The following is a 12,327-nucleotide window of genomic DNA, read 5'->3' as shown; positions in this document are numbered from 1 at the left end:
GAAATTCTTGGATTAAGCTCTTATAGTTGTTTTTTTCTGGATGTCAAAATAGATGAGAATACCAGTTCATTAAGAATCAAATTCTCAGGGCAAGCACTTTAAAATGGCCAATGGGTTCAGCATTGTGACAGTATGAAATCCAGCTGTCACAGCTGAAGTACAATGTATGGAGATGAAAGTTAAGTTACTGACACATACCAGTTTTTAGACAAAGTCTAATTGCAGAGCTGCAAAGACTGCAAGACCTACCCAATTCTTGATCCGTTGTTCATAGACCTAGCATAAGGTGGGAAGAGATATCCAACATAAATACAGGAACAGAGGTAAATTAAGCCACCTACTGTTGCAGGTAGTGTCATCCTACCCCCAAATAGGACTCCAAAAGCATATGCTGTCCCACTGAGGACACCAATGACTATTTTATTCTGGCAAGACGCTTTCTCAAGAGCAAGTGGAGACATGACAGATATCTGCACCCTTGTCTGCCACAAGGCAGTTCTTGTTACTTTAATATTACTGTCATGTTTTGGAGGAAAACTTCACCAATATAATAAAAGAAATATCTGCATTATATCATGGCAACAAATAGCACCACGAGTTCATTAGAAATTTTCCCATGATACAACTGAATTTTCTTATTACAGTAATAAAGGAAAGAATAGCTGGAGTCTGACATATGCAACCAAAAAAAACCCCCAAAAAACAGTGAAAGAAATGTGAGCTTTCTGCTCTTGGCTTTATCCAGCATGCTCACTATGAGTAAGGTTTCTGATTTTCTCTGGCACTGGGTTAAAAAAAGATGTTGACAGACTGGTTCTTGAGAAACACAGAATCTAAGTTGGTACCATCAACAAAATAATATACGATAAACACCAGCTGCAACTGTCAAGAATCACTACGGCAAATATGCTGCACAGAGTTAGTTTTTGCAATACCGAACACACAAGCTCAAACAAAACCCATTAGCCAAATAAACCCAGGAGCAATGGATTGTGCAAGCATAAGCAGACACTCGGTTCTGCACTGCATTGTACAAAAATATAAGATTGTAGCTCTTTAATGTGACAACAGAGATACTGCTTCATAGCCTAAGAAGTAGCACTACTCCATCTGACCTGAGCAGGCTGCCAACTTACTCTATTAACTTACCATGAGAAAAGCTCCGTTTTTCTGAACAGAGGTGGAATCAAACAGGAGACATTTCTTTTGTTCACATTTTTGATACTTTTCCAACCAACTATATATAAAAAGCTCCTTTTGTAGCTTTTTCACAAGCCTCTGTGCACAAAGTTTGTTATTCTGTTTTCTCGATCTTTCCTTTTTTAGTGGTATTTCTCACTTTCTCCTTGTACACAGTTCCAGCACTCCAATTCAAGTCCTTCATTCCTGAATTAACAGATCAAGGAGCTGCCCTGTGGCTGCTTAGTTACTAGTTCAAGCTCTCATGAGGTTTTTTTCCAGGTCCCTAATGCTTCAGTCTTCTATCGAGAAATTACTTCTACTGCTATTTACCGGGTTTATTTATGCACATGAGAAAACACTGCTACCACATCCATTTCAATAAATTTCTTCCTTCAACAGAATTTAGATTTGCTTCAGCAGCCCAGGAAGCTATTATGTTGCTAAAAAATTACTAAAGGGTAGAATATTTAAGAATATTTGTACAGTGGTTATGGAAAGTAGGAAGGGGAACTATTGAGATTTCTTCCCACATCTTGAATGGCTCAGTGATCGTTCAGTGTTCAAATCCCAGAAGGAAAGATTGGATTCACACCTTTAACCTGGCAACCTGCTCTAATCGATCCTGTTTTGAGCAGGGGGCTGTACTGATGATCTCCAGGGGTGCCTGTCAACCCCAGCCGTTCTATGGCACAGTACTGCACAAAACTCTTACCATGAATTAATAAGATGTACCTGGCCCAAAGTGCACAGATAGTGGCTCTATTATATTTCTACAGTCTCTGGTTTATCATCCACATCAGAGCATATTCCTTATTCTTAGTGCCTCCTTTTACGAAGAACAAAAGGAACTGCAAGAATTTTATTTTGATTGTTAATTTTCATCTTTTGTTGATATTCAAAACTATTTCTCAAGTTATTTCAGCACTCTTTTCTTTCTTGGATTTCTTGATTGCTTTGTTGATGACTTGTTCAGCACCTCTAAGCTTCCTGCATGTTAACTTGCAACCCAGGAAATCATGCTGAGCAAATCAAGCACTCATGAGCTATGTACTGACTCTCTTTCCCAGTATCTGTAGTCCTTCCCAATTTTTGCATTTCCTCAAGACCTGCAATTCTTTTAACCACTCTTCTAAAATACATGAAAATGTAGTAGCCTGCTTTTACCCTCTTTTATCTGACCGCCAAAACAGAAAGATAGTGAAGTGCAAAACTACTCAGAAAGTTCCAGTAACAAACACTTCAAGTATTTATCCTCCTCCTTCATTAATGACCCAGGTAGGAAGAACCAAGCAGTGTGTTATATGGCCTACAATTTTACAGTGGTTTATACCTGATCTTGGTGAATATTCGTTATATTTTCAAAGCCACTTGGTATATATAAAAATAAAGCATAAAAATTTCATCATAATTTAAGACATACCTTGAACATAACCAGATACACCTTTCCACAATGACTTAAGAAAAATTCAGTAACAGACTTAAAAAAGCCTGCCAGCTTTAGCTTCTCAGGATTTCAATAACAAAGAATTTTCACAAGGACAAATTGCAGAGGCAATTTAAAGTATATTTTGCCGTTATTACATGTGAACCACCATGAGAATCAACAAAGATGTACATTGTATTACTTTGGTCACAAGTACACTGGAAAAGTACCTTCTCATCTTGCCCCAGAAAATGAGAGAAATCAAGTGATCTAGTAAAAATGAAACCCAGTAAACGGAGTTAAACTCAGCAGGATGAATGTTCATGAGGGTTTCAGCACTACAATTCCCCGGAAGTCAAATGGAAATGCATTGGTTGAGTTTAGCAGAACTTGGCACTGCAAGCAGTTTTGTACTGTTCATTCCGAGAACCAGCCCATGAAATGTTGCATCTCTAACTTCCATATGGCTACATCTTAAAGAAGACTATGCAGCTCATTTACATTTTAGCATTTCATTCTGAGTATTTCATTCATAGCACATCATGAGTCAGGCTGTATTCTCTGTATCCTTTTCTGGAGCTTTGTTTTTCATCCTAACTTTATGTTCTCTCTTAACAATGTTCAACAGTTAGGACTGGATCTAACGTTGCCTTTCCACTGATTGCAACAGATTTTGGATCAATCTCTTGCTGTCAAGTTTATGAATCAGGAAGTTTTATAAATTTGCAATACAATTAATTGGCAATTCCACTTGGCTTTTGACAAGGAGCTCAGGTTATTTTCAGGTATTTTAGGATACTGAGAAAAATGTAGTATTTAAATTAATAAAAGACAGACCTATAAATAAAGAACTAAACTGAAGTCACTCTGGCACATCTCACTCTGGTAAACAGTAGTAATGCTTCTGCAGAAACCCAGAGTTCTGTGCAGGCTCCCTACACTAAGGTACAGAAACAGGAATAACGCACAGCGCGATCTAGGCACCTAAATGGATCTGCACCGAATTCTCCACTGAGGCACTGGCACACTATAAACAACGAGTGTGAAAGATCAGATATAGTTATAGGCACATATGATACAAAGATAATTTCCAAGGGAAGCACACAGCCAGGAGTCATGCAACATTTTCCCAGCGTTGAGGAAAAATAATTACATGCAGTCTTTCAAGCAAGAGATTGATTAAACACAACAGGAAATTAGAAATGTGCCTCCCTCAGAAATCTGACACAGTAAGAATTGCCCTAAGAGACACAACCAGCTCTTTGCCTGTCAGTACTATGATGATTCTCCTGTCAATCCTAGAAACGGAGGGATAACCAGACTGTCTACCCAGTGATTCATATTCCCAACATATGGTAAAACTCTTTCACTCAGTACTGATCTCGTCACGTAACCTTAGCTGTCTTCAACTAGAGGGCATGGCAAGAAATTCATTAACTTAATTTAGCCTTATGTAAAGCAGAGGGATTATATGAAAGCAAATTAAAAATAAGCATAAAAAGCAGGAAAATATGTTTGCTACCTTGCTTGTTCACTTCACTGGCTTAGCCATAGGGATATGTTGATTCCTCTTTTATATTGGGATTTATTTTCTCTATAACGTACTTTACAGGGTTCACTTGAAAAAGCTCAGCAGAAGAAGAATTCAAAAAGATGTTAATTGAATGTTGACAGGAATCTCTGTGGACGCCCACAAAAGCAAGATACACAGGAAATGTCTGTTGAGATCTCCAAATTTGTGCAGAAAGACTAATTTTAATCACATATTTCTGGATTTATTTTTATGAATCAATGCCACATCAATGTTGTGTGGCCTTTTATTCCAAACTGTTATATATGGAGCCCTGCCAGAAAGGAACTCACAGTGCTGGCAAGCTGTAGCATGAGCCTGAGTTAATGCAAGTAGAAATAATACTTACTGTTTTCATAGTTTTTCGGAAAGGACTACGAAAACAGGTTACAGTCCACTCTGCATGACTTTTTCTTTTTAACTTGATCCTACCAAGTATAAGTCCAGTTTCATCAGGCTTCCCTTCTTACAGGAGGGAATTGATTGGAGGGGTTTCAGAACAAAAGCCACCTTATCCCCCTTTATTATAAAATTGTAGTCCGTTCCAGCAGACAGCTGAACTATCTTCAAGCAAGCCAGATGGGATACTGCTAGCAATGGCAGCACAGAACAAAACGAAAGCAGATAAATCTACTGCAATTCTCCCCCTTGATGTACCTAAATATCTGAGGAGGTTAAAGTCATCTTTATGCACTCCTATGGAACAATTCTCAAACCAATCTCCATTTGATCTTCTCAGCTACCACACACATTGCCAATAGAAATGCTGCACAATGCACCATGATGCAGGGCATAATTTCCACTGTGATCAATAATGCACTGCAAATTAAAGATTTGGGTTTTTCCACAGGTTCTATAAAGCAATCAGTAAGTATGCTTACCTTGCAAGTCCATACAGAAGACATGCCAGTATTGATGTACTCTTACTTACCAAAACAGCAACAGCTCCGTAATAAAAAAGGTGTGTCTACCTCTGTCTGCGTACAGCTGTTACAATAAACTCTGTCACTCTACTATCGTATCACTAATACAGGCTCAAACTGATTGGATGTTCTGTAATCTCAACTTGTATTATCACTAGCAGTTAAAGTGATTTACATAGAAAGAGAAGGGGTTCATTCTGATCTTGTTGAGAGAAACACAAATGTAATACAAGCAACAATTTTAAAAACATACTCTAGAAAGAATAATGGAGTAAGATGCAAAATAAAAGACTTACAAATCCATTACAGATTGCAAATACACTTCATTTGATACAGATGCTGCAAGGGAAAAAATCAAAAAGTCCTAACAATTACTAGCTTGGCTAAAAAGAAACTGAAAATCACTATCACAGGGAGGTTTGCCTAAGGAAAGGCTACATGTTTGGGACCAAACAGTAAACTGGCAGAAGGAAGGAATACTTGCTGACATGACAAAATGTTTTTTGTCAAAGCTCTGGAATCTGTAGCATCACAGCTTGACAGCAAAAGCTCTGCAGGCCTCTACCAAAGCCAAAAGTAATTAAGTGTACTTACATGTACTCCCTGTGTGCAGAATGCACAGCAGCTGCGTTGCTGTAACGCCACAAAACTATCGCTGATGACAAAACATCCAGGGTAGCATCAAACTGAAAGAGACACAGAGTCAATTGTTTTGTGGGCTGTTAAATGTGCCCTGTACGAACAATAATGCATTTACTATCCTGCTGCACAGGCACAAAGCAGCTTCAAATAAATCATTTTAATGAAAGCAGGATTTACATTTATTAAATTGATCTTCACATTTTTGCCATGTATTATTGCACAATGATACAATTCAGACCTCAGTAATTCAAAGGATTAAAACTTTTTATTTATAATCCATCACCTGTAGAGAATTTTAAAAAAAAAAAACAACAACAAAAAAAAAACCACGCCAAAAAAAACCCCAAACCCAAACTTAACACACAATCAGCCATTGTGGCACCACAAGAATTAAAATAATATCATTCTTATGCAAAGACTCTTATAAAAAGGGTTCGAAAATGCCTGTCAAGCACTCCTTTTTCCTGTAAATTCGCTAATTTTCTGCCATAGAAGGTTTCTTTCAAAAGGAACTCATAACTTCTTTCAAAATCTCATTGTATCCAGGTTTCAGATTATTCTGCATCATCAGCAAAATTGCCATGTTAGTATTTCCAGTACAAGAAGACATGATGTCAGGTAACACTGAAAACCAGACTTGTCCCACTGTCAGAACTTTCACCCTCAAGTCAAATCTTCAAATTTGAAAGCAAAAGCCATATTGTTTGAAATTAGTCATTTAGCTTGTTCCAAGGGATTTTTTGCTTTGCCATTTTGCCACTAGTTGGGAAAGTCACAGCAAGTACTAGGCAGGGAAGCTGCCATCTCAAAGTCAGCAGGACTTTCAGACTCCAGTAGGAAAAGGGTCCCGCAAAGTTCAGAAGAAAACTCCGGCATCTGGCTCAAGTACAACAACAGAACTGATTCAGCCGAGAGATTTTGTAGAGGAAAATTCACATATCTGATGAATAATATCTATCAATGGTGAGATGTAAGTATCGATATTCATCCCAATATAAGACTTAGTAGCCAGAAACTGAAAAAGTATAAGGAAAACATCTTTACCATCCTCTCCAAGGTATGACTTTAAGAACATTTTTTAAAATTCATTATTAACTTAGCACACCTTGCTATGAACCTACAATAAGAAAAAATACAGTGTTTCATGTTCAGAAAAAGCCCACTAAAATATGGAGGAGAATATTTAAATTGTATCTCTACTTACAGCAAATCCAAATGATGATGCACTGTATCTCATTACGGAGACAGCTAAAGGAAAGAAAATACTATTTAGAATAATTTTAAATATTTTTTATCCTTTCTTCTTCTCTTGTCCAACAGCTACAAAACTAGTTTCAACACATGGGCTCAGTTTCACCCAGTTCCCACTAGAATGACCTGAAAAAAAACTTAAAAGAAGTCTACAAGAAAGGCCTTGTGCTGCAGGAAATGGTTAGGTCACTCGAAAGATGCTTTTCTGTCTTCCAAAACCATAACGGGGGCAGACTTTAGCGTAGGATTCAGAAACAGTCTGTTTATGAAACATGCTACATTTCAGGTGCACTTTTGAGTAAAAACATGTTGAAAACACAATTTCAAACTCTCAGAAAGCTTTACATGTTTCATCGGGCTCCTTGCTCCAGCCAGCACCAAAGCCCACCTGCACTGGCTGACAGAAAACTATGCAGGCACATCCAGAATTCTTTGACTGCCATCCTTTCACCAAAAAGCCAAAGGGTAATGCACACAGCACCAAGAAATGCTTCAAAGTCCATCAGATCAGTGATTTGCAATGCAAAAAGCATTAGCAGGAAAGCACGGACCAGCTCTCATTTTGACCGCATGCTGCCTCTCAAAGATAGAATGAGACTTTAAAAACAGGCTAACATCTAGAAAAACAACTTAATAATTATAAACTAAGTTTTATCATTTTAATCCATACAGCCTAATTCTATCATCTCACAGTTCCCAATTCTAGGAGGTAGTGCACAAGGAAAAATACCTCTCAATACCCCAGAGGAATGCCAAAGAAGCAGTCAGCAAAGGAAAAGTCCATCAGTAGAGGCCATCACCTGAACCTGGGATTTCATTGAAGTGCAGCTCTAACAGGCTACCAGCAATACCACGCCATGCCAAGCTCTGAGCACTGAGCAGCTCTAGCCCTCTTGCTGTGTTTTGTACACTTTTGAATGAGGACAAGGCTAACTCAACCTGTGCTCCCTGAATAAAATGCACAGCACTTGAGCTCCAATATTAAGAGGGCTCGGAATAAGGCTTAAAAGGATTAAATTTACAACGCTCTTCTGGACAGATAACAGCTAACTTACTAAGAAAAATACATTTTTGTAAAAATAAAAATGCTTTAACTAAAAAGAAAACAAAAACCAGACTCATCAATGACTTTGTCAATCTTAGGCTGACAAAGGCAATATCTAATTTTCAGCATTTTAGTATTCATTAGAACAGCTTGGCAGAACAGAGCTGCTACGGTTTGACTGCTCTTTTCAGTAACAGCAAACTGCAGTGCTATGGCACTTATCTGCATGAACAGAAATTAAAATCCTGGAAAAAACAACCCTTCTCTTATTGAGCTAAGACCTGGCTGTGGCCAGGAGCATGTCAGATATCACAAATATTTGAACATTATCACTAGAGTTGGCCAAAACCCAAAGAAAGTTCATCAAGTTCAATTCTAGATTCCCATTTTCTCTGAGTTGAAGAGTACTGAATCAGTTGTATGGATTTACATCTCCCTCTCATTGCTAAACCATCATTTCCCACACTTCATCTCTGAGGTGAAAAAAAAGGCTGTATTTCTTGGTCAGACTTGCCGGCCAAGAGCTACACGTGACAAGCTGACACTAGCATGGAGTGATCCAGCTGCAAATTTGAACACTTCACTGCATGATAATACATAACCTATCAAAATTTCATTGTATGTCTCATCAGAGGCACACAGTTTCAAAAACTGCAGAAGTTGCATCAAAAAATAGGGGCTTTCACAGGTACACACAAGCTTGCAATGTTCTCGTCATGACGCCGCTCAAAGCCACACTTTTACTCCTATTTCTAGCCTGCCTCCGTAGCAGAATTAGCACCTCAGTTTTTACTGAATTGCCAGCTTTTTCCCTACTTGAATCCAGACTTAAAACAACTTAACTCTATGATTCCCTTAAAAACAAACATATAATTTCTACAGGTGATGAAGTGCATACGGACAGCCACACTTCAAGAATGCTTTAGGGGACATATTTGGTGTATTTAAAGCATAAGGTCGTCAGCTTGAGAACTGTCTTTATTTTTATGTATTCTTCCACAGAAGTAACACACAATCTGGTTGGCCTGCGCTACCTAAAACAGTAATTGAAAACAAGTATTAACTGTCACAAGTCTGCTTAAACCTTTCTTTTTAGCTAGTGAATATGACTGGTGCCCTACAATACTAACTTGTAGTGGTAAAAGGCCATAATAAAAGCAGTAATGACCATTTAAGCACTGGAAAGATGTATTTTTATATTTTATTTATATTATGTATTATTTATGGATTTTTAGTGGGAATAACAAGTCAATTGTCTTTCTTTCACAAATAACATTGCCAAAGCACCCTCAGCCCTGACTTCAGCACATTAAAGCTTCTAGCTGACAAGTACAGTCAGAAAGCTCACCAGTAAATCATGCCAGCTTAAATGCAATGTCTGTCCATGAGACAATGCTCTATGGCACAGAAAGCAGCTGTAATATGGGTATACAGGGAATCAGCCAATACAGGTTGCCACAGACTGACCACATCCTCTAAAGACAACAACTGGCTCTCATTCCAGGCACCGAAGCCGCAAGGACTTTTAGGGAAGTACTTTTTAACATCCAAACACTTGAGACCCCCAGACAAAGGAATAACCAGTGGTCTTGATGCCTTCAGTATCACTGCCGTGCTCCAGGAGCAAGGTACAGCACTGCAGGAATGAATCGCAGAGCTTTTGCTGAACCCTCACCTTCCTTATTCTCAATACACATTTTCAGTTATTCCTAGAGGAGCCTCTGATGAAAAAAACCCCAGAGATTCCTAATGTCCATATTGAATCAGTACAATGGTGGGAAATGAACAATGAGGAAAAGAACAGAGCAGGTAGCTTAAAAGTCCTGTGGAGCCACCGCGTACATTTAGCAGCTCCACTGCCATGACAGCGGGAGCCTGATTTTAGCTATTTTATTGGCTAAATTGGACAGCATTTTATTACTTCTACAACAAAGCAGATAATCCTAATGCATTTTCCTGACATTTGTAAACGGAACTTGCAAGCAGTCAGAAACCAAAAATAGAGCCAGCACAGTAAGCCACATATCTACCACTGCCTCCAACCTTTGCAGCGACATCAATTTGTGAGGGCTGCCAACCAATAGGTCAGGTTTCGCTGTAATTCCTTCACCCACTCCAAAGCGATTCCAAATAAAGAAAAATACCCTATCTCCCACACATTCTAGCCTCAATAAAATGAGGGTTTTATTCATCCCCATATGCCTCAGAAAAATCGTATGACTAAGGCCCCACCCCTACAAAACCATTCCAATTTAACTCTTCAGCCGTGTAGCTTCCCACCAGCTTTGGCCACGTTTAATCCATCTAAAATGTGCTCCTGGAGAGCCAGGACCATGCAGTGACCCTGGGCCTCTCACTTCCTTTTCTGCACTGGGAGAGCACCCAGGTACCTTTTTGCACAAATGTAGGAGGCAAGAAATAGGACAAGGAATTAACTCTGCCTCCAGTTCTCCCAGACGAAAATCTCTGGGATGAGTCTGGCTACAAATGAGAGATGGTACATACAAACAGCTCCTCCATCTGTCATAAGATCTCCTCTTACCTACTCATGGAAAACTATTTTTAGGAAGCTCCTTTTGATGGGACAATCACTCCACCATGTTCACTTTGAAATCAGTCTCTTTGAAAGACAGCCTGGGTGTCAGCACATAAAATGTCATGGCTTCAAAGCACATGACCTGCACTTAGCAGAAATGATGCAGGTACTTTTAACATCACTGAAAGCGTTGGATTTATTTCTACATATATTATCATGTATATTTTGCAGGTTGTACAGGCACAAGCAATAGGAACTGGAAGTTGTACTGAATCAGAATTGAAACTGAAATGCAGTCTGCTTTCATTGCCCAGTGTTGGTAAAACATCAAAAACCAATGTTAAAATAAATATTTCAAAATAAATCCATTCCAAGCACAGGAAATCAAATGAGTAATACTTTTAAAAAATCCACCAAAGAAAACCACTCACAACAACTGAAGGCAAAGAACAGATGTGACTTTGATACCATTAATACTTGTAATGAACTGTACTGACCAGGACCAACAGGTACGCGTACGTTTCCCCAGGCACCTTTGCCCCGCACAGATATTTCTGTAGAGCAAAATTTAAGGATTTTTATGCACATGCCCAAAATTTCTGCAATCAGCACAGTAGCTACAAATGGCTGCTAAGCATCCAATATCTCAGATACAAGTCTGCCAAAAAACTAATTCACATAGGCAGATCCAGTGCTATCCATCAGTGTCATGTTCCTACACTCATATTTCTATCTCAAAGTCATTGGCAAAACCGTACCAACCCTATCTATAGAAATCTTCAGCTCATTTTCTCAATTTATAATTGCATCAATATGGTTAGGAGCCTTATTTCTGGGCAACACCATTACAACATTATGTATGCATCCACTAAGTGGAAGCATAAGGTTAATGTATATTAAACCTGGATCTTGTTCTAATTAGAATTTATGATTGATTAGTAACTAAGGCCCTAAGACGGTTCATTTTTGCATGTGTCTGAGAGGTGTCGTAGTGACTCTGTGCAGAATGAACCGCAGCAGAGCACCGGGAGTCTTCTGTCCTTGGGGATGACTCAGCTGTGGGATGTGCAGCGTGACTCAGTGCACGGGGCTCTAAAGGAGCCAGACACAACATCCCCAGCGTTGCCACTGCCTGGGACATGTTTCAGGGGTTAAATATTCACAGCACTGGCTTTCATGCAGGCAGAATGGATGTGGTTTGCCAGACTGATTATTCATTATACCATGGTGCTCACCACTAGTAGCAATCTCAAATAGCAAAGCAGTCCAGACCTAAGGCTTCCTTAGGCTCCTGATTCACTTCTACTTAATTTGCTTTAATCTTCCCATTTACTGCTGACAAAGCACCCATGCCACCACTGGTGTGTCCCACAAATGAACAGAACAGACTGGGCAACTGAGCAGGACTGCACAACCCTGAACTATGAAACCATCCTACTACAAAAACCAAGGTATTACTTATCAAATGAGGAAAAAAATATCCATGTGGAGAAAACAATGAACCAGCTGTCTCTACAATACACAGCAGACAGTCCCAAAAGGCACACCAGTAATATAAAAAATAAGCAAATATTCAATGATAGACACATGCGCCCCGAGGGTAAATCTGTTCTTGATTGCAGAAAAAATAATGCCAGGGCTCTCTTTTAAGAGCAGCTGAAATAACTTCTATATACAACAAGCCTTCACTGCCACCCTTCACTGAGTATAACACTAAAAAATGGGCAGTGAAATACATCAAAGCAGTCAATTTGG

At 39.0% G+C, this 12,327-nt stretch overlaps 1 protein-coding gene across 1 annotated transcript in view; it reads right to left on the bottom strand.

Annotated features, from left to right (window-relative positions):
• Positions 1–12,327, bottom strand: part of TMEM163 (transmembrane protein 163) — a 93,522-nt gene that overhangs the window by 33,617 nt on the left and 47,578 nt on the right. Inside the window, exons 3-4 of the mRNA XM_010192281.1 lie at positions 6,945–6,988; positions 5,693–5,784 (exon numbers count right to left, since the gene is read on the bottom strand). Of these exons, the coding sequence (XP_010190583.1) occupies positions 5,693–5,784; positions 6,945–6,988 (136 nt within the window). The remainder of the gene's footprint in view (positions 1–5,692; positions 5,785–6,944; positions 6,989–12,327) is intronic.

Source organism: Mesitornis unicolor, unplaced genomic scaffold (assembly GCF_000695765.1).
Source record: "Mesitornis unicolor isolate BGI_N332 unplaced genomic scaffold, ASM69576v1 scaffold5729, whole genome shotgun sequence".
NCBI classification, from domain to species: domain Eukaryota; kingdom Metazoa; phylum Chordata; class Aves; order Mesitornithiformes; family Mesitornithidae; genus Mesitornis; species Mesitornis unicolor.
The sequence above is the reverse complement of the archived record's forward strand: the minus strand, read 5'-3'. Positions and strand labels throughout refer to the sequence as shown.